This window comes from Lathamus discolor, chromosome Z, assembly GCF_037157495.1.
Source record: "Lathamus discolor isolate bLatDis1 chromosome Z, bLatDis1.hap1, whole genome shotgun sequence".
In the NCBI taxonomy this organism is placed as follows: Eukaryota; Metazoa; Chordata; class Aves; order Psittaciformes; family Psittacidae; genus Lathamus; species Lathamus discolor.
In genome coordinates this window covers 98,008,778-98,031,730 of record NC_088909.1, presented here as the reverse complement: position 1 = coordinate 98,031,730, position 22,953 = coordinate 98,008,778, and the positions used below count along the sequence as shown (strand labels likewise).

The 22,953-nt window shown below is 36.8% G+C and overlaps 1 protein-coding gene across 4 annotated transcripts in view; it reads left to right on the top strand.

Moving 5' to 3' along the window:
* Window positions 1–14,799, top strand: part of NIPBL (NIPBL cohesin loading factor) — a 159,418-nt gene extending 144,619 nt beyond the window's left edge. For 3 of the 4 annotated variants that reach the window (XM_065661218.1, XM_065661216.1, XM_065661217.1), the window contains 13 exons: window positions 348–488; window positions 772–865; window positions 974–1,128; window positions 1,396–1,486; window positions 4,881–5,054; window positions 5,606–5,796; window positions 6,550–6,657; window positions 7,936–8,136; window positions 8,522–8,668; window positions 10,068–10,363; window positions 10,690–10,864; window positions 11,481–11,666; window positions 12,228–14,799. In XM_065661218.1, the coding sequence (XP_065517290.1) occupies window positions 348–488; window positions 772–865; window positions 974–1,128; window positions 1,396–1,486; window positions 4,881–5,054; window positions 5,606–5,796; window positions 6,550–6,657; window positions 7,936–8,136; window positions 8,522–8,668; window positions 10,068–10,363; window positions 10,690–10,864; window positions 11,481–11,666; window positions 12,228–12,593 (2,325 nt within the window). In that variant the 3' untranslated portion in view covers window positions 12,594–14,799. Of the gene's footprint in view, window positions 1–347; window positions 489–771; window positions 866–973; window positions 1,129–1,395; window positions 1,487–4,880; window positions 5,055–5,605; window positions 5,797–6,549; window positions 6,658–7,935; window positions 8,137–8,521; window positions 8,669–10,067; window positions 10,364–10,689; window positions 10,865–11,480; window positions 11,708–12,227 lie in introns of all 4 variants that reach the window. The other variant, XM_065661215.1, reaches the window with a different exon arrangement.
* Window positions 14,800–22,953: the final 8,154 nt, after the last annotated feature.

Here is a 22,953-nt window from a genome sequence, read left to right as displayed (position 1 = left end):
TGTAGTGTGCATGTGTAAGGAAAAGGATTTATTTTAGGACTCAAAAAGGATTTATTTTAGTACTTAAAAAGAATCAGGACCTAAAGTTTTCAGTTCCATTACAGCATTAATGAGAGATGAAGTTCTGCTCATACTTTTTTTTTCCCCAAAAGTTCTGTAGAAAACAGAACTAGCTTTCACAATAATACGAAATTTAATAGCAGGTGTAAACTATATAAATATTATTTTAGTTCTTTCCTAAATATCTTACATGACTTGGGAGTTTTTAACTCTCAGTGCATAATAATAATACTTAGCTTAAGGTAAATTACCAGAAATGTTGAACACTATAAATACTGTTGTTTCAGACCCAGAATGATTTCATGGTGATCTGCAATGTTGCAAAGATCTTAGAGCTTGTAGTGCCGCTAATGGAGCACCCAAGTGAGACCTTTCTTGCCACTATTGAGGAAGACCTCATGAAACTCATCATCAAATACGGCATGACAGTAAGCTTTTAATTGCTACTATTCCATAGATTCCAGTTCATGTTGTAAATTATGTGCTTTTTATTTTTAAAAAGTCTGTCTTCATTATGAAGATTACTTTTGAGCCATGAAAAATTAGTGTACTTGATTGTATGCATTGCTATATTTTGATGAGTTTGAGCAGGTTTTCAAAGCAATCTAGGAGATGGACATTACATCTATTGGATCATTGGATTTAGTTCAGCATAGCTTTTCCCTATATAACTTCACAAAAATCTTTTCATTTATTCTTTCTTGTTCCTAGGTTGTTCAACATTGTGTGAGCTGTCTTGGAGCTGTTGTGAACAAGGTCACCCAAAACTATAAATTTGTATGGGCCTGTTTTAATAGATACTATGGTAAGTAAAATCACAGCACGTAATTCTCACTTTTCAGTTTTGGCTGAAAGTCTTATCATAGTGATACACTATGACTAAACTCTGATCAAAACTTCTATCTTACTGTAGGTGCACTTTCGAAATTGAAAAGTCAACACCAAGAAGACCCAAACAGTACAATACTTACTGCTAATAAACCCGCACTCCTTAGATCACTTTTCACTGTTGGTGCTCTGTGTCGGCATTTTGATTTTGATCATGAAGATTTTAAGGGCAACAGTAAGGTAAAATAACTTGTATTTACTTTCCATGTCTTGGATATATTGAATGTTCCACTTTAATGTGAAAGCACATTGTATCTAGTGATTTTAATTTTTCATAATGGATACAAAACAGCTTTTTGATTTTTAACTACATGGGTTTGCAAAGGCCATGCAGTAAGACGGTGTTTCTGCTTTTCTTTTTGATACTTGTGTTTTTATAAGAGATTAAAAAAATCTGTTTTCTGTTTTATCTTCAAATAGCTCTTATTTTTGTTTTATTTTGCTCAGGTTAACATTAAGGATAAAGTACTGGAACTGCTGATGTATTTTACAAAGCATTCAGATGAAGAAGTACAGACAAAAGCTATTATTGGCCTTGGTAAGATATATTACAGTTTTGATTATTCTGCTTTAGTAAAAATCCATGTGTATCAGTAGGAACACATGAATTTGTGTAGTGCCAAGGGAGTTTGTTTAAAGTCTAAGTTTACTGCGTATTTTATTTGAGAACCAGCTATAGAAAAGTTGTCAAAGAGTTGCCAGTTGCATACTTCTGCAAGTTTTTTTTTCTCCATATGCAAATACATTGTAACTCAATCTTCTTTTTCAGTCCATAAGGTATGGTTAGAGAAGACCTAGAAAATGTGCTGGAAAAACTGACTATTTCAAATGTAGGAGCAGATACTCTTCAGGAGTCAAGGGAACTCTGGTAGTTTATACCAACTGGGTGTGTTCTGTGAGACTTGATGAGGCATTGTGAGGTTGTCATAGTCTAGGTATTACAGTTTGTTTCAGCATTTTAACTCTATTTAACTTTTTAAATAGATTCTATATCTGAAGGCATTAGTATGGTATTTCAGTGACTTTCAGTAGTACATTAACTGCCATTCATACAATGATTTGAGGTGGAAAGGACCTTAAAGATCATCTAGTTCCAGCGGGAGTACCACAGGCGGGGTCACCTTCCACTAGACCAGGTTGCTCAAAGCTCCATACAACCTGGCCTTGAACACTGCCAGGGATGGGGCATCCACAACTTCTCTGGGCAGCCTGTGCCAGTGCCTCACCACCCTCACAGTGAAGAACTTCATCCTAATATGTAAGATAAGTCTACCTTCTGTCAGTTTTTTCCGCCCTTGTCCTGTCCGTACAAGCCCTTGTAAAAAGCCTGTCTCCAGATTTCTTATAGGCCCCTGTTAGGTACTGGAAGGCTCCTCTAAGGTCTTCCCAGAGTCTTTTTTTGTCAAGGGTGAACAACCCCAGCTCTTTCAGACTGTCTTTATAGGAGAGGTGCTCCGGCCTTGCTCCAGCAGGTCCATATCCCTCTTGGGTTGGGGGCCCCAGAGCTGGACACAGTACTGCAGGTAGGGCCTCACAAAAGTGGAGTAGAGGAGAATCACCTCGTTTGACCAGTGAGTGTTTTGTATCATATTCATTTTCTCATAAGGACAAAAACTACATGTGAGAGAATCTTGTTTGGGCAGATAGGCCTTGGATTCTGGAAGAGTTTAGTTCATGGTTATGGCTTAGTCTAAAGAAAGTTGTGCTCTAGGCATGTGAGTTTGGATTTTCTGGTTTAACTGGACAAGAATTTGCTGCTTTATGTTGCTGTTTAGGTGGCCGCTTGAATTCAGACTAGGAGGGTTCAAAGGACAAGGACCAAGACTGAGTATTGATTTCATATTCTATGGTAAACCATTTCAGACAGTTGAGTGGGATTAATGGCTTTAGAGTTGTCTCTGTTGCAGGAGTAATGCTTTCTGGACTAGTTGGAGTTTTTCTAGGCATTATATCAAGGTGCACAACACTTACTATAGTCCAGTCCAATTTAATTATCCACTGCAGAATATTGCACATGGGATGTACCATATGACATGGTTGCTTTTCTCATGGGTGTGAGGATGTTGCACTCGCTAAAAATGTCTCCAAATTATATACTGAACTTCGATCAGTTTGGGCAAAGGGGGAAAATGAGGGTGGCTGTCAGTAGGTATCTTTAAGATTTTTTTTTTCTCTGCCTGTAAGCATATCAGTCTTTATTTTAATTAAACCTTGGACAACTGTTTTCAGTGATATATTGATCTCATCTACATACTGTTTCTGTCTGGAGGGTAACTATGGCATGTATGGAGATGTGGTAGTGCAAAGTTCCGCATTTCAGGCTGATAATTGAGCGAAGTTGTCACAGCCATTCAATGTGTGCAGCAGTAAGGTGGAAAGGACTAACTAATTCAACATTTATACATAGGAAAGGCATCATGTGAAGGGTGTGTACTTTCCTATTAGCGATTATTAGTCTGTCATTTCAGTAAGGACATTCAGTGGTTTCAGCCTTTGCTTTGGGATGTGTCACTGGCCATTGTTGAATTAAGCTTAGCCATAAATTAAGGATTATGGTTATGCTTCTCCTGCAGCTGTGTACTTGCAAGGCAGGTTGAGGATATAGGATTTTGTTAGTAAATTTAGCTATACCTGTAAATATCTAACAAACATGATTTTAATTTTTAAAATTTGCCTTAAGAAATGGGTTGGACTTACTCAGAGGTGGTCAAGTCATAAACAGCAACATACATCTGTACAGAGTGCACAGTTACGCCGCATACTTCAAAGACAGTCATCATTCCTTCTTCTCCTCTTTCCTGTCCACCTCACCTGCTTCTTTCTGCTTCTTGTTTTGAGGCTGAAATGAGATCTTAAACACATTGAGATCTTACCCTGGCCTTCACCTGCACTCTTTTCCATGTGTGTGAAACCAGTTTTAAAAACTTGACTCAGTCTTCCCTTTGTTTCAGCTATATTTATACATTGCTTTTGCATAATTTATTTGCTTTCATTTTTCCTACCATTCTTCTTCTATGTTCATATGTTTTCTGAGTGTCCATTCAGAATCTTAGTTTCCTGTGTCATAAAAAATATATGTAATGTTTGCTTTTCTTTAACAATCTTAATAATAATTAAAAAAGTAGTTAAATATAATTTAAATTGGGGTGGTATGTTGCCATTACTGTTTCATGATACTCTTAAAGAGTTTGTCAGCAGCACTTCAGAATCTACATACATGATCTAAAATGCTATATACTGACATTAACTTAGAAAAGTTTTATGAAACGCAGAGTCAGAGGAACCAGTTCCTTGACAAGGGTAAGGCTCCAGCTAAAAACAGTTCTATAGTGTGTATCTTTCAATAGATGTGGTCTTGGGAACACTTCAGATAATTTTCAAGAAAAGACCATTATAGTAGTCATGTGAATATTGACAGCAAGATACAGAAATTTTTAATGTATTCATTGTTGTGTTTTTCTTTTTCTTTCAAGATTTTATTTTTAAGTACTTGTGATATTTATCAATTTTTCCACATTTGTTCTGCCTGTATATGAATAAATCTTCACAGTTTCCACATAATGTTTTTCTCCAAATATATTAGAAAAACAACAGGTAATTTTTAGTAGTGTCCCTCCCTTGTCCTTGTGAGAGCTCGTGGTCATTCAGATGCAAGCAACTACACTGGACATGCTTTCAGACCTGTATAACTTTTCTTAGTGCAGCTGCTGTATCAAACAGTCATGGATAATAGAACTGTCATGGCTAACAGAACTCTTAAAATCTGTGAATGTTGTCCATATGGAAAAGCAGTACTGTTTGCTCTAGAAGAAGCTATGCTGTTGGGAGGACATGAATTCCATACCTCTGTTTTGAAGAAAGACTGAAAAAGGAGAAACAATATTTTTAGAAGATAATAATATGGAATATTTTCTCTTTTTTCCCATCCTTAGGATTTGCATTTATACAACATCCAAGTTTAATGTTTGAACAGGAAGTGAAGACTCTGTACAACAGTATTCTTTCAGATAAGAACTGTTCAGTAAACTTAAAAATCCAGGTGTTAAAAAACCTCCAGACCTACTTGCAGGAGGAGGATACACGTATGCAACAGGCAGACAGAGACTGTAAGTGTTGAGTTCTTCTGTGCTTATGAGGCATACAAAACCTATCTTTCTTCATACAGTTACTATGTATGTGAACTGAGTCACTTTAAGATTGCTATCAGATGAGTAATTTTGTACCCAAAGTTTTATAAAATTATTTTCAAAAATTCATTATGTGCATAGGTATGCACATATAATACGTATGTTATTTACTTTAAAGTTGTATAAATCCTGAAAGCAATCCAGAATGCATAATTGCTGTAATGATCATAGTAATACCTCTAATCAGTCTCCTCTAAGGTTAATTTGCAGATAGACAATAATAAATAAAATGGAAGAAATTTTTTAAAATTAAAAACCTTTATTAAGGAGCAAGACTTTAGTTAAAGTCATGTCTCTCTAGTTTTTTTATGTATACTTACTATCAGACTGTTCTGTGTTTCATGAGATTAGAAAGCCATCTAAGACTACTGAAATGTCTATGTATTACAAAGCTTAAATACCAGCATGAATCAAGTAATGGAAAAGTAAATTATTATGCTGTGGTGAGTATGCTTTTGTCCTTTTTACAGGGAAAAAAGTAGCAAAACAGGAAGACCTGAAAGAAATGGGTGATATTTCCTCAGGGATGAGTAGTTCCATCATGCAGCTATATCTCAAGCAGGTCCTTGAGGCTTTCTTTCATACTCAGTCTAGCGTACGTCACTTCGCCCTAAATGTCATTGCACTGACGTTAAACCAGGGTCTCATCCATCCTGTTCAGGTATGGCAGGCTTTTTGTTGGAAGGTTTGGTTATTCAAGTTTTCAGAGAGTTTCACGTTTGCTACATGTGTTACAGTAATTTCTTATTGTAGCGAGAGGGCTTTACAGAAAGCAAATTTTTGTGTTCTATGTTGTTGAGCCAACAAGTGAGATTCCAAATACTGTATTTTCTGGTTTTGAATCAAGATGTAAAAGCCCAGCCAGTGCCTAAAGAGCACTTACAAATGTACAGTGGAGCATATTTCTGTTATGAGTTTCTGATATATGCCAGGTTGTTTTCTTAATTTGATTCTTTATCCTGGAATATGTGTCGTCATGCCTCCACTTCAGTCCTCTCGTTGTCCAGACACTATGAAATTCCACAGTCAATGTCAGAACTTCAGTCATCATCTCCATTATTCTTTGCTTACATAGTGGTTTTGTAACTTTTTTTTATACTGCATCCATTATGTATGTTCAGTCAGAAGTGGTGGTTTGGGGTTTTTTGTACTCAAAATTGACTTTAGATTTTGAGAGCAAGGGAAATACTACCTGAAACTTCTCACAACTTCTGTAATTTATAATGCTGGTCTCTCTTGTATTTTGTATTATTTGCTTGCAAAAAGTAGTCAGGTGACAAGTTGTATAGAGCTTCCTATTCTAGTTTCTGCAGTAGTCAGAATATAACAAGAACAGTAGTATAGTAGAAGAACAAAGACTGAGAAAGAGGAGGTACAGTGACTCTGAATAATTTTTTTGTTTGTTTTTTCCAAGTGTGTGCCGTACTTAATTGCTATGGGCACAGATCCAGAGCCCTCTATGCGAAATAAAGCTGACCAGCAGTTGGTGGAAATAGACAAAAAATATGCTGGGTTCATTCACGTAAGTAATTCTAATTTAACATCTTGCAAAATACTGGTATGTTCTCAAGTAGTTTAGCACCTGAATATGCCTCAGGTGCAGAATAAAGAGTATAAACAATAAACAGTAACATAAGCAGTTGTAACGATGATCTCGACTCTTTTCTCAGTTTGGAGATTTTTGTTCTTAGAAATAGAAAGCGTATAATAATTTGAAGTGTATCTTCCAGTCCAAAATTTCCTTTGATTTATAATTCACAGTAATATTCTCCTCACTGAATAGTGTCTAAGAGCATTTATTTGATAAGATGTGAGGACAGTTGTTTTGTATTGTTTAGCAATGACTTTGCTGTATCAATGGATTAGGCATGAGAACACCTTGTAAAAGTAGAAGCCTTTAGTATATATGTATTAGTATGTTAAAGTATCAAGGCTTTATAAATTGTAATCTAAGCAGAAGGAGCATAGGAAGCTGTTAAGATCTGAGGGATTTTACTGAAAGGAAAATCTAGCAGCTAAAGTGAGGGCTTGTGGAGCTGTTGCATAGTGCAAATAACTCTTCTTAAGATCTGAAATAGAGCCGCATCAGCACCCTGTCCTTATTTCAGAAGGCCCCAGACGAGGTTCAGTGTGTGTACTGCATTGTGGGACTTCTCACATCTTGTATCAGAGCAATTAGAGCATTGCACTGTTGAAGGCATTCAGATTCCTAACCCACTAGGCAAAAGGCTAGCAGGTGAAATTTGCTGTGTTGGCAATGACCGTGTTTGATGAAGAGATAACTTTGCTGAACAGCAGCATAGATGATATGAGGAAAGTTGGATATGCAACCTAACTAGAGATTCAATTTGTTCTGAAACTAGAGCAAGAATTTTGAAGTAAGTAAAATCAGCTGGTAATTACAGCAAAAAAGTCCTTCATTTTCTGTTTGTTAGTCCTATTGTCCTAAGATGAATTCAGTTGTTGGTTTCACTGTAAATGACATCAGGCATACACATATGGTAAAATATTCTGTTCATGTATGAAAACATTTCCGTTTTCTTGAAAATTGGAATACCTGGCTGTAGTGGGTAAACAGATTAGCTGCATGTTTCTAACAGAATTCACAGCAAAAGCAGTTCACAGGATATTCTGGTTGCTGCCACAAGTTCTGTTTTAATCTATTTGCCAACTCAAAAGGTAGTATTGCTTCAGTGCATGTTTGAAAATTAAATTTCAGGTGAACATCTTACTTAAAAGAGTAAGTATTACTACTTTGAAAGCAACAATTTAAATAAAAATAAATACATTGCCATTTCAGATGAAAGCAGTAGCTGGTATGAAGATGTCTTACCAGGTACAACAGGCAATTAATACCTGCCCAAAAGATCCTGTAAGAGGTTTTAGACATGATGAATCATCCAGTGCATTGTGTTCACACCTATACTCCATGATCCGAGGGAACCGTCAACACAGACGAGCGTTTCTAATTTCTTTACTCAACCTCTTTGATGATACAGCAGTAAGCATTACATTTCCTTCACTTAAAGAGAAATACAAGCTTAAATTCTCCTTTTGCAATGTATTTTTATGACTTAATTAAAGATAACTTTATCTCCCTAATGTATTTTATTTTGCTTTATAACATAAGGCATTTACCCATCTAATGTTGCCTATATAGAATGCATTTGTTGTTTTAGCATCATTCTGTACCTTTCTGTATCTAGTTAAATCTTCAGGTATGACTAAATTCTGCATATATACATGTTGTTTAGAGGTGGGTTTGGGGCAATACATAGAATAAAATTTGTGATCATGTTTCTAGATTGTTAGGAACAAAGGATAAATTTATAAATCTAAAATATTGTATGTTTGGTTTTATGTACCTTTTTTTTCTTAACTTGCAGAAAACAGAGGTGAATATGCTCTTGTACATAGCAGACAATCTAGCCTGTTTCCCTTATCAAACACAGGAAGAGCCACTGTTTATAATGCATCATATAGACATTACACTGTCAGTTTCTGGTAGCAACTTACTACAGTCATTTAAAGAGGTATGCACATTTATATTTTAGTGTATTTATTTTGGTGGTAACATAAGCTTCTCTGTAATTTGGTTAATCTTTCAGTGAATACAGTACCGTTATTATTATATTGACCAGTAGCATTACTTTGTAACCAGGAGTAAAGAACAAGCAACCCTTTCTGTTCTGTACTCCATCTGGTAGACACTAGTTGAAAACTTTCCATACATTGCTGCTTACATTATTAAAAAATAATGATGAATTTTGCTGTCATTCGCTGGTATGGCTCAATAGTAATTAATTGCATGCATCTGGAAGCACGTGAGCCCAGAATCATTAGGAAATACTAGTTTATTGTGGTTGTTTGTATAATTTTAATAATAAAATCCAGTTGGCCATTTATTTTGTTGTCAAGTAGCTGATGGCAGTTGCATGTGTGTCATCTCAGAGACTTTAAACAAATTGTTTATTACAGGAAAAGAACTTACAGTGTGTCTTTTCTTAAGGTAGCATTTAAGAACCTGAATTATGGTATGGCATCTGTTGCTATAGGAGTATACAACCCTGTAAAAAATGGCCTTTGCAACTTGAAGACTTCAGTGTCTTCGTTTCCTGGAGAACTTTAACAGCAGAAGGCGCAAACTGTCAGGAAGTAAAACCATAGCTAGAATGTCCAGCCTGACTAGAAAGTACAAGCCAGAGCTCATGCCTGAAGATTACACTGCTTTGATTTGTCCACATACCAAAGTCAATTTCTGATCTGCTAGAAAGAGGGAGTACTGGGGACCAGTGAGTAGCACTCAGCACAGAAAGGATGAGATCCTGCTTAGGACATGTTAAGATCTGTGTTATGAAAAATTGTACTAGGTGCAGTAATAATATATGTATAAATTTCTGTAGCTTTGAAGGCAGTAGAACTGATGATTATTAGTATTGTGTAGGATCACTTGAGGTTTCTCTGATCAGCAGAGTAATTACTGTCATAGAATTTTAAGAAACAAGGATTAAAAGCATCTTGGACTAACTGTACCAAAGTACATATGAAAATCTGTGTGATGCACAAATGATGTCTGGGTGAAAGAAAAATGGAATTTTATTCCTGCTTCATTGTATTTGGCTTTCTACTGCATTTTATTGTAACTTCTTATGAACTTGAGCAGTCTTCTAAGCATAACGTGCCAGTGGGGTACTTGTTGCTTCAGTTCCTTCTGTGTACCCACATTACAAAACATGTGAACTTTGCATGATTTTTTCGTCATCTCTTTGCCATAAAGAATTTTAATGTTTAATATCAAGTTATAAAATAATAACATTGTTCAGGGAATTCTTGCAAATTTAAGGCAGTAGTAACTTAGGAAACATTTTTTAGAAACATACATGATGCTACTTACTTTAATTTTGGAATGTGTGTTAATATCTCTATTTGCAGTCTATGGTGAAAGACAAAAAAAAGGAAAGAAAACCTTCATCAGATGAGGAGACTGAGAGTGACAGTAACAGTGGTAGTGAGAGCGAAAGTGAAGAGGAAGCTTCTAAGCCTCGGAGGTTACGGAAACGAGCAGACTCTGATTCAGATTCTGATGAAGAAAATGATATAAATGCTGTGATGAAATGTTTACCAGAAAATTCAGCTCCTTTAATTGAATTTGCAAATGTTTCCCAAGGCATATTATTACTTTTGATGCTGAAACAGCATTTAAAGAACCTTTGTGGATTCTCTGATAGGTAAGAATATTTAGATCATAGGCCATCTTGTTATTTAGAAAGTTCTTTGTAAGGATCAAGTTTGGAATACTTTTTTTTTTAGAAGAAGTTGATTGTAACTAATTGTTTAAGCGATAGATTTGTATAAGAGAAGAAACATAAATGTGGTAAGTTGAATGTAGTGAAAGGCTGGCTTAGAAAAAGCAATTACTTCATTTCTTACCAGGTTGTCTGTTGTGTATGGAATGCTTAAAACATAACTACTTACAGTGAAGATTTTAAAAGATTTCCTTGAAATTACTTTGGTCTTTCCTTAAAAGTTCTTTGCTTTTATTTTCTTTAAACAGTAAAATTCAGAAATACTCTCCATCTGAATCTGCAAAAGTTTATGATAAAGCGATAAACAGGAAGACAGGAGTGCATTTTCATCCAAAACAAACTCTGGATTTTCTGCGGAGTGATATGGCTAATTCCAAGATAACTGAAGAAGTGAAGAGGAGTATAGTAAAACAGTACTTAGATGTAAGTAAAGTTTCTTTGCAGAAAACCTGAAATTTATAGTGTATTATGTAGCACAGTATAAATTTGAATGTAGGTGATGTTGCATTTGATGAACATTTCAAAATGTTAAGGTCCTGATAATCTCACATGATACATTTAAGTCACCACTTCCTTTCAGGATGTTTAGCAGGACTATTTTTCAAAGATACATAGTCATTTTAAACATGATGAAAATCAATTTCAACTAAAGGATACTCATCTTTATGGAGTATTTTCTAATTTCTAGTATTCATCTTGTATAACCCATACAGCTTGTTCACTATATCCCTGACTGTTGCCATCATAGGAACAGAAACTAGATCTGTTCTATTTACTTCCTTTCCATCCCCCTGTATTTAAATATAAGTTAGAGAAAACTTGCTATTTTGGAAAAACAGAAGGAAAGCTTTTACGTAAAAAAAAGAGATTTTTACCTAAAAAGTTCATAGAACAAAACATAAGCTGTTTAAGTTTAAAGTTGTCTGCCATTTGTTTTACCCCATTTCTTTACCTTGCCATTTGTTCCTTTGTTTAATCTAGTGTGACACGCATATGTATTTTTAATGTTTCAATGTGGAATAATATGGTTTTTTAATAGTTCAAGCTCCTTATGGAACATCTGGATCCTGATGAAGAGGAAGAAGATGGAGAGGTGTCAGCTAGCACAAATGCTCGGAACAAAGCAATTACCTCGCTGCTTGGAGGAGGCAGCCCTAAAAACAATGCAGCTGAGACAGAGGACGATGAAAGTGATGGGGAGGATAGAGGAGGAGGCACTTCAGGGGTGAGGCGGAGGAGGAGTCAACGTATTTCGCAGCGTATTACGTAAAATGATTTTTATGTGCTTATAAATGTCAGTCTATTATATTAAATGTACACCAAGTAATGTAATCCACATGAAAGAAAGCATTTTGTAGATAGAGATTCTCTACTTAACCGTTTATACGACTTTTGTAGAAAGTTTAACAGAAAAGACAATAAAAAAAAAAAACCTAGAAAATGAGATTTATCCCGTATAAAAAGTTATTAATTTTCCTTTGGAATGTACTGTGTGTTATCCTTTTTATTGTTGCCAAGTTTTTATGTAGCTTTATGATTCATGTGTATATATAATTTTATATATCAATAAGAGATAAAGACACGGGTACAAATTAAGAGTATGTGGTTTTACAAGGATATGTTAACCCCTTGGCGCTGGCGGTCGCGGTGCGTCTCATTGCCGGCAATGGAATGTGTGCCGGGAAATCCCAACTCCCGGCGTCAAGGGATTAAAAGCAATAAAAGCAATAATTTCACTAAAGTTCTTTTGTGTAACACTTGGTCTTTTTTCCCCCCAATGTTTTAGTCATTGAGAAGGTCAAAACGAAATTCAGACTCTACGGAGTTGGCAGCACAGATGAATGAAAGTGTTGATGTCATGGATGTCATCGCTATTTGCTGTCCAAAGTACAAAGACCGACCACAAATTGCAAGAGTAGTACAGAAAACCAGCAATGGCTTCAGTGTTCAGTGGATGGCAGGCTCCTACAGTGGCTCCTGGACTGAGGCTAAGCGCCGTGATGGCCGCAAACTGGTGCCTTGGGTAGACACTATTAAAGAGTCAGACATTATTTACAAAAAAATTGCTCTAACGAGTGCTAATAAGCTGACTAATAAAGTTGTGCAGACTTTACGATCGCTGTATGCCGCCAAGGATGGAACTTCCAGCTAATGAATTTGTACATGCAGCCAAATTTACAGGAAATGAAATAACAGACAAACTTGAAATATCAACTTTCTGGCAAAAAAAAAAAAAAAAATCAGTTAAATGAAGAGTAAGAATGGAACCTGGGACGCGGGAAAAGAGAAGGAAATGTTTGGTAAACATTTTTGTGGGAGCTTTCTTCGCTGTTGTGCAGCAGAAACTTCTCAGTTCATTTTTACTCCCACTGTATTATAGTTTAACAAAAAAAATTGTTTATATCTTGAAAAAAACCTTTCTGTTTAAAAAAATAAACAAGTGAATGTTGGAAATTAGTCTGTTAATGTTCTTAATAAAGTGTTCTTGGAGTTTAACCTAGCAGCGGATGGCTTTCTTTAGCTTAGCCCAGTTTCCAGGGAAGCATTGTTTTTCCAGGCTGTAAAATGGAAGAATCTCCTGGATATATAATTTATTCTGTTGAAGAAAAAAAAAAAGAAAAAAAAAAAAAAAGCATGCAGTATCTATGACCTATCTGCAGGAGGAGTTTTTGTAAATGTAGATTTTGATGTATTAGGTCACCCTGAAATAATACAAGAAAAGGGATCCCCAGCAAATCTGGTGGAACGAATACTGCAATAAATTTTTTTACTTCTCTTTGTTACTTGTCTGTTTCCATTTGAATTTCTTATTGTAAAAATCTGTTTAAATCCATTTATATTATTTTGCAGTCTTTTTATGTAAAATTTACTATAGCATTGGTTTTCAAAACGACATAAAATATTGTTTATACAGTTTGTATAGGCTGACTTCTGAATAATTGGTATCCTTTTATTTTTATCCCTTAAAGGGTGTAAACACCAGTTAACTCCAGGGTTTTATTGTATCCTGCAATATTTAGTATTAACTATATGATTTAGCACTGTGCCAAACACATTTTCAAGAGTACATTTTGATATAAAAAGAAACTATAGTTTATTCCTTGTATGCTTCAATTTCTTTCTAATGCTGTCCATATGGTAATTTATGATAGTTTAAATATGGGGAAAGCTGAATGACTATTCTGCTTGGGCTGACTGGCCATGTATGCATTTCTCTGGGTTAATATAGAAAGGTTTGTGTCAAGAGGAGATAGTTGCTAGTATCTGAGGAGTGAATGGGTATGAGTCTGAGTAATTCCGCTACATTCCTTCACAAATTGATTTTTGAAAAAATGTTTGTATATTAGACTATTTTTTTTACTAATTGAAAGACGTTTTCACATTTTGTAAATTGAAAAAATGCTATTTCAGAAGCATTTGCTTCAACTGCGTTGCCACAGCCTTTCATTAGCAATTTACCTTCCTGGAGAGTAGGAAAAACAGCATATTTACAAACAGAAAAAATCTAAAATAGCTAAACTTTTTAAGGGACTATTAAACCCTGCTGTGTTTTCAAATGTATTTATCTAAAACAGGTGTTCCTCAGTAAGTAAATCTTTCATTATGCTATGTTACTTTTAAAAAATTTATTTATGGTAGGAGGCTCTTTTTAGGGTTTCTTTGCAGAATTGTAAGACGTTATTTGTGAGGAATAGTAACAGTATTCCAAAGCATTCTCATGTACAACAGAAAATTAAACAAATTATTAATAACTCCTCAGAATCCAGTTCCTAATAGTTCCTATGGGAAATGCCTTTTTGCTGTTTCACCACTGGAGTTTTTCTGAATAGAAGTATTTTATCACCTTTTTGTTTTCACTGTTAATGGTGTTTTCTTCACTGTACAAAAGACATGTCTTGGGCTAGGATAGGTATTGTTAAAGTAGAGAGAAGTAGGAAAAGCATAGTAACTCTGCAGTTCTGGAAGCAGGGCATTTTTGTAGCAAACAATGAAATACTATATTTCTCAGGGCTAGGAGCAGCTTTTATAGTGGGAAATTCGTACTTGGAGAATAGAGGGGTTGTATGACGTGTCATATGCTACTACTAGAAAGAGCTGAAAATACTTTACAAGGAAACTTCCAGATGAAAAAAAAGAAGAATTTCACACAGATACAGTCTCTCAAAGTTGTCTGTTAGCCATTTCTAATGCTATTTATATTAAAACACCTTATTTTTAATAGGTAACACAAATATTTCCTTGTTCATAAACAAATTGTTTCCTGGTCATGTGGCTTTCCCAATAGCAAAGAAGGGTTTTTTTATTTCAATTTGCTTGGTATTTACTGGAATAAAATTATCAGAAAGAAATAATAGAAACCTGAAGTCTAAAGTTGTCTTAGTTGAGAGGGTTTTGACTGTTAATATGTTGCGTAACATGCTGAAGGGCATACATACTCATTGGTGGAATCTGTCGGATAGAATAAAGATAATACACACTTCCAAAGTTACAGATTATTGAAAAAGATTCTAACTAGTTTAGAGTTGGATTTTCCCCTTCTGTGCTACCCAGAGTAATGTCCAGTTTTCCTTTGCCTATCACAAACATTCAAATTACTTGCTGTGAAAGAAAAGGTAGTAGTGTTCATTTTGGGGAAACAGCTTCCTGTTGGCCATGTATAGCATGGCCTGATGATTTGAAGCAGAGCCTGAGGCTGCAGCTTTAATCAGAGCAGTGCTCAGCCTCTGAGTCAGTCACAATTTTACCAACATGAACCATGTTACAGGCAACAGCACAAACCAAGATACAGAGTTTTCTATATTAAAAAAAAAAAAAAAAAAAAAAAAGTTGTATGTTTCTTGCTTTGGTTGGGTTTTAAGTGCTGCAGTACAGAAATCGATACTATGACATTTTACTCCTTTATGTTGAGAGAGCCTTGAAGTATTTTGTCACTGTATGGCTATAAATTTAATTATAATAATAACTGATTTTTAATTCTTTCTGCTTTCTCCCTTTGAGTACAAGCTCTGTGCATGGAAACTTGTGGTATCTCCCCTAATGAAAGGATATTGTCAAGCTTTTAGAATTAACACTACCCATACTGTGCTTCTTAAGAAAACAAAGACACTTCCACAATCTAAATAAAAACTATTATTTTTAATCTTCCACTTCAGTACTGTCAAATTGCAGAATAATTCTTGAGAATTTTCATTATCTGCAGCTATAAAAATCACAGTAGTTTTTTGCAAAATTTTAATTAGAAATAAGTATTTTTTAAAATGATTCAGTAATGCCCTTTTGTATTTTTTTGAGGTTCTTTATTGCTTATACAAATAAGTCTAACATGTACAAAGGCAGGCATGGGTAATATTCAGCATAAGTCTTTTAGTGAGTTGTAGCTATTAAAAAAAACTATTCAAAATTTTAAAATGTGAGTCCAAATTTATCCTTTATTCTGTTGTCGTGGTGTCACTAGTGAGAATATTGAGGTTGTGCTAAACATTAGCTCTAACATGAGATGCTTTACCACACTTATAGCAGTACTTAAATGTGTTTGTGACTCATGACAAAGAAGTTTGTAACCAAGTATGACTCATATGATGCCAGTTGAAGAGCAGGCATTCTGCAGGAAGGCAGGTGTTACTAATGCTGCAGGGTGATTAATGGATCAGTTCAACTGATTCCTGCCCCTGACAGATACTAATGAGGTCGAATTCTAACAAACACCTTCTGCTTTTGTTGTGGGCCCAACACCCCTGAAGTATCATACCCTAGAAATAGCCAGAGACCAACACACAAGCCCTATATCCTTGTTTGCTTCCACTCACTGAAGGGTCATGTCATAACCATGCAAGTGTTTCCATGTCCCTCAGATAATCTGTCAAGTACTGAGTTGTAATGGGTGAGTTCTTACTGTAAGTAGTAAGTTTTTAGATTTCATGGTTCCTTGACTAAATATTAAAGTGTTACTGTTGTATACAAATAAATCCATAGTATTTTCATATTTCATAAATGTTTTGAGAGTTCAGTCTGAACCTTTCCAAAATTATACTTGCAAGATTTTATCCTAGAATGCATGTACAGTTCATTAATCCCTTTCTCGTTGTGCTCACGATGCTCAAATTATGCCTGCAGATCCTGTAAGGCATCTAAGGAATCCATTTTTTTATTATTCTGAGAGAATTCTTGCCAGTCTCTGTTCAACCCATCAGATGTAACTGCATCATTTCTAATGATTCAGATGTGGTCTGCCATGTAATTTTAGAGTTTCCTGTATTAGGAAGGGATAGTTTCCACTGGTATACAGGAAATTACATACACTACTTGCAGCCTCCCAGGGTGTTACGTGTCTTCTCCAACAAAAACCTTATCATGAAGGGATGGTTTGGGGGTAGCCAAGGAAGTGAGAGGGGAGAGTTTATCCTGTGTAACAGCACGAGCTCCAGGCAGCGGTGTGGTGGTGGTTGGAGTATGTGGCATGCATTTTAGCAACTGTCCCTCCAGGCACAGCGTCTGGTACACTGGAGTTGCAAACCTTCGTCATCAAAAACCTGACTGTTCCAGTTACAGGTTGCGGCACAGTATTTCTTATTATTCCAGTGGCTATTTAAAGCAGTTTGTTTTGACTTCAAAAGAGCTTTTCTTCATCAATGTTCTTTGTGCAGCTGTGTTGGAAGGTGCGTATTTCTGTTTTGAAAACAAGAATCCTGCTATGTACAAGCTTCCCATCTGCACCTCTCCAGGAGACTGATCATTAAACAGGATGTTTTTCTTCTGTGTTTGTCATGTAGCCTCTGTCTTTCCGAAGCCGTAGTTACGAGCACTAAGCAATGTTGCATGCAGCATGCTTCAGCTGCTAGCTTTGGCTGTAAACCTCAGTTCCCCAACACCATTTTTGTCTGCTCATTTTCAACGCACTTCCCCCTTTCCCTTCTCCCAGAATAGCTTCTGAATTTGTTTTAAATACCCCTAATTGCAGTTCTCATCCCAGCCACAGAGGGCTACAAAATTGGCAGAAATGTACTATGTCTGTCACTACAGTCTATTTATTTTTGAGAAACCACATGAGATCATCTGCTCATTTTGCCTTCACAGGCACAGACTGAAGACTTAGGCTTTCATTGAGGAGCAGCCTTTTATTTAGTATTTTACATGTTTAATTCTTGTTAGGGTTTATGCTTATACAAAAATAATAGAGATCCATGTGCCTAAATTCCTATAAGCCAGGAATACATGCATAGAGGAGAAATTCAATAGGTTTGTGCATCCTGCTTAGGCTAAATGCACTCTGTGAGTGCTGGCAAACAAAGTATAATGATTCCTTGAGAAAATCTATTTCGGGTGCATGAAGGCTTTTTTTGATTCTGAACAGTCCTGTGTGCAGATGGATTTTCAAATTCAAGATCAGCCTTGAACACCTCCTGTCTGATGCATCCTGCAATTCCAAACAGTGCTGCTCCATCTCCATTTACAAACCCACAGGTCAGTTTCATGTAATACCAAGTTCCCTGGTATTTGGATCACTCCTCATCACTCCTGGTTGCTGTCCAGAAGTACTGCTATTGCTCTAGTTGAGAGTGAGGAAGGATTCCTTTCCTTCTTATTTAAGTCCATATGGCAGAAGTTGTCATTAAGTCTGTGTTCAGCCTTCAAGTCATCCAGACCAACCATGTACTGCATTCTACACATTTACTTCTCTGTGGGCAACCTTGGGTGGTACTGGATGCTCCGTGGTTGCTGGAATTTTTCCTACCTTCAATTTGAAATGGTGGCTGAGAAACCCACTCAAACAGGTCACTTCCTTACGTGACATACCAGTATTTTTCATTAAAATAATTAACCTTCTATTTGTTGTGTCTTCATACATCAGAAAAAGACAAACCCCTTCCTTTATTTTTAGCTTGTTTGAAAATATCCTAGTTGAGGACCATGGTGGTGTGTTGATGTCTTGCCTGTTCTGCCTTGTGTAAAGCTGTTCAATATGATTTCAAAAGCAAGTTTCAGGGTTGTACTTCCTGTGTGGGTAGTAGATATTAATGAAGATTTGTTCCTTGTTTCTGATAAAAATTTTACAAATTGTGGTGCAGATGTAGCCTATATATATATACCAGTGCCAAGCACAATTTCTCAGCACTTTTGTAGAATCTTTGAAGTATCCTGTTCTACAGCTGGGCACACTATTTTCCATCTTCAGAAGGTGTAAGTGTGACTTTGAGGAGCTAGGCAGCCTCAAAATACAACTTCCTTGTATGTTGCCCGTGAAATATACCTATCTCTCATTCTTTACTGAGGCAGTATATTTGGACATAAAACGTAGATCCCAGTCCAGTGTATCTTAAACTGTATTTTCACATAATTTGACATATCTTTAGCTGTTCTTTACTTCAAATATCTCAGCCAGAGTTCTAACAGAGACTTCTGCTGAAGATGTCTATTTAGTGGCAGCCAATGGTAAGAGCCATTTTCTTTATTACTCTCTGACTCCCTTAATAATCAAGATTACATCTTCTTAATTTCGTAGTTTGGTCTTTTTCATCTTCCTATTCTTTTATTTTCTTGGTGTTTTCTTGGTTGGTACAGGGTGTTGTTTTTGGTAGCTTCTGGGGGGTTTTGTTTGGAATGGGTGTGGTTTGTTTTTGGTTTTCGCTTGGTTTTCTTTTTTTAAACTTCCTGGAAGAAGGTTTTGGTTTTTTTCCGGAAGAATTTTGGGTTTTTTTTAAGCTTTCTGATTGAGTCTACTGAAGAAACTGAGGTCAAAACCATGTATTAAGATGTGAAATGTGTCAAAATGAAGTACAAAGGAGCAAAATTGTTTCAAACAGCCATTATTTATAAAGGATATTTAAATGCAAGTTTCTAAGACTGTATGTATGATTTAACCCAATAAAATAATCTTATGCTCAAAGGTTTGAAACTTCAGTATCTTTCAGTCAGATGGAAATGTCTAACTACTACACTGCTAAAGGAATTTATGTTTCTTTGGGTGAGACCCCAAAGTGCTAACTGTGCTTTAGGAAAATGAAAATTGCTGTATCTTGTCCCACTTCAGCTGATCCCAAAATCCAGCCCTTCTTTTTAAAGTAATTTTAAAATACTTTTAAAATACTTCAATACTTTCAAATACTTACAAATACTTTAAATGCTTTTAAAAAAATCCCAAAACAGCAACTTTTTAAAATACTCCATTTATCGTTTTTCTAATTAAGTATATGTCAGATCATATATACATTCTACCTCATTTTCTTTCTCTGTGTTTCAGGGGTAGAGCAGTTGATGTCATCTACCTGGACTTGTGCAAAGCGTTCGACATTGTCCCACATGACATCCTTGTCTCTAAATTGGAGAGACATCAATTTGATAGGTGGACCACTCGGTGGATACAGAACTGGCTGGATGGCCGCACACAAAGAGTTGTGGTCAATGGCTCGATGTCCGGCTGGAGACCGGTAACGAGTGGTGTCCCTCAGGGATCGGTGTTGGGACCAGTCTTGTTCAACATCTTTGTTGGTGACATGGACAGTGGGATTGAGTGCGCCCTCAGCAAGTTTGCCGATGACACCAAGCTGTGTGGTTCGGTTGATACGGTGGAGGGAAGGGATGCCATCCAGAGGGACCTTGACACCTTGTGAGGTGGGCTGATGCCAACCTCATGAAGTTTAACCATGCCAAGTGCAAGGTCCTACACCTGGGTCGGAGCAATCCCAGGCACAGCTACAGGTTGGGCAAAGAAGAGATTCAGAGCGGCCCTGCAGAGAAGGACTTGGGGGTGCTGGTCGATGAGAAAATGAACATGAGCCGGCTGCAGTGTGCATTTGCAGCCCAGAAAGCCAACTGTATCCTGTGCTGCATCAAAAGGAGCGTGACCAGCAGGTCGAAGGAGGTGATCCTGCCCCTCTACTCTGCTCTTGTGAGACCTCACCTGGAGTATTGTGTGCAGTTCTGGTGTCCTCAACATAAAAAGAACATGGAACTGCTGGAACAAGTCCAGAGGAGGGCCACGAGGATGATCAGGGGACTGGAGCACCTCCTGTATGAAGACAGGCTGAGGAAGTTGGGGCTGTTCAGCCTGGAGAAGAGAAGGCTGCGTGGAGACCTCATAGCAGCCTTCCAGTATCTGAAGGGGGCCTATAGGGATGCTGGGGAGGGACTCTTCATTAGGGACTGTAGTGACAGGACAGGGCGTAATGGGTCAAAACTTAAAGAGGGGAGGTTTAGATTGGATATAAGGAAGAAGTTCTTTAAGGGTGGTAAGGCACTAAAATGGGTTGCCCAAGGAAGTTGTGAATGTTCCATCCCTGGCGGTGTTCAAGGCCAGGTTGGAAAGAGCCTTGGGTGAGATGGTTTAGTGTGAGGTGTCCCTGCCCATTGCAGGGGGGTTGGAACTAGATGATCTTGAAGTCCTTTCCAACCCTAACTATTCTATGATTCTGTGTTTCTATCCATTTTTTTTTTAACTAATTGTTACACCCATCTTTCTGCAGCTCACCTGTTTCACAGCGTACTCTTTCTGGATCCTGTGCAAGCCTTTTGTTTAATAAGTAAACAGGAATCAGAAGTTCTCTCATTAAAACAGCACTGACTTCTAGTATTAATCTTTTCCTCCCTCTGCATCTCCAGCAGACACATAGAAAGCAGATGGATACCACCTTCACGGAGTGCAGTAAAACTGAATTTGGGTTTAGCCTTTCAGCCCAAGTCTCAGCCAACTGCAAGCTATGTGCAACATGGTTCACTCTGCTCTTTTTTTCACAGATGGACAATTTCTCTGTTAATATTTCTGGTAGGACCCATGGGATACTTGCTCTCACTGAGGGTTGGACTGTTGCTAGTGCTGGCTTTACCAGAAGTAAGTATTCCTATTTTGCTTTCATCTTCTAGTCAGAGATCTTCCAAAACTTTCTAGTTTTCCTGCTGTAAGTCAGAAGAGGAAGAGGTGTTCCATTCATCTCAGCATGCTGCTATGTTTCTGGTAATTCTGGACCTCCCTTCATTCATGGGATACCAAAGAAAAATCTAATTACATCAACATTGCTCAAAAGAAAAAAAAAATATCAGGAAAAAGAAGACAAAAAAAAAAGGGGGGGGGGAAAAAGGAATTATTTAAACTGGTTCAGAAGAGAATATTTCTACAAATAAGTACTTTTTAAATGCACGTGAACATAGATTGTTCCTAAGACACTAGAATCTTTTTTTGAAGAAATTTTTTTTTTTTCTCTCTCCTGTGAAAGTGTCATCTACTGAGATGCTTCCAACTGTTATGTTCTCAGGAGAGAAGGATCAACAGAACATCAGAATGCTTCAACTTATACAGTATCTGTCCCATTTGTACCTATTAAAACTGCTCCTTATGGACTCAAAAGGATGGCTTGGGCTTGTATGCACATTGACTTGAAATCTGTCATCATGATAGACAGAGTTTATCTCCACCATTGGGAAGACCAATATAGCCACCTACCCTGAGCTAAGGATTTTAAGGGAATACTCAATGTTTTTATTAGCAGAGCATAGTTGAGGTGGGTACATATTGCTTTTCTCATTAAAAAACATCTTCATCACCCCATTATTTGCTGCTGATACAGTTCTTGAAACATTGAAGAATCTTCACTGAATGTCTGAAAATTGAGAATGCGATGTTGTTAAAAGAAATATCAGTTTTCTTATACCAGGAGCTAAAATCAGCCAGTACCTAAGGAGCTTTAGAACAAGAATCCTCTTCTGTCAAAAGTCTGGTCAGTGGCAAGAAGCTTTCCACACTTTGCAAGATTCTGACTGTGCAGAAGCCTGATACTAGTCAGGTTGGAGAATAACAGACTCGTATCCCTTTCTGCCAATTTATCACTGGGACACCCTCTTCTCTCAAATTTAAGCAGTGACCTATAGAAATTCATAGCTGGGGAAGATTGGGTGAGACAGATTTTGCTGAAAAGAGGTTCTGTTCACAGCAGCACAACACTAGATTGTTCATTCAACAGCATGGAAATGACAAGTCACTACTATGAAAACAAAACAGTAAATACAATGCTACACTCTTGAGATATTTTGTAAGAGATATGTGTCTCATAGCAGAGAGATAAATTCATACTTTTTTTCATCAAACCCTGATCATGAAAGGGTTTTTTGCTGTAAAAGGTGAAATACTGGACAGTTTTCTCACCTGGCTTGAAGTGGGGCTCAACTCCTTTGCTGGCAGTTTACTGTTAAAAACACAGCTTTGGGAGGCTGAAAAATCGTCATAATCTTTCGTCTGTGTCTTTTTGCAAGTATGTGCTAAGAGCCAATACACGGTTATCTGGAGAACTGCTGTGAGAGAGATATTGCTGTCTCACAGTATTAAAACTTTGGGGTTTATCTGCAAAGTAATTTGTGGGGAGGAGACTAATGTTTTGTCATTTCTTAGAGAAACAACAACCCAAGGAGAATCTATTGACTTTTTCTAAAAGATCACTTTAAATAAGCAAAACATAATAGAAACAACAACCCAAAGTCTGAGCTGTATGAAACCACCTCACCCTAGATTCTGCCTGGAGAGCAGA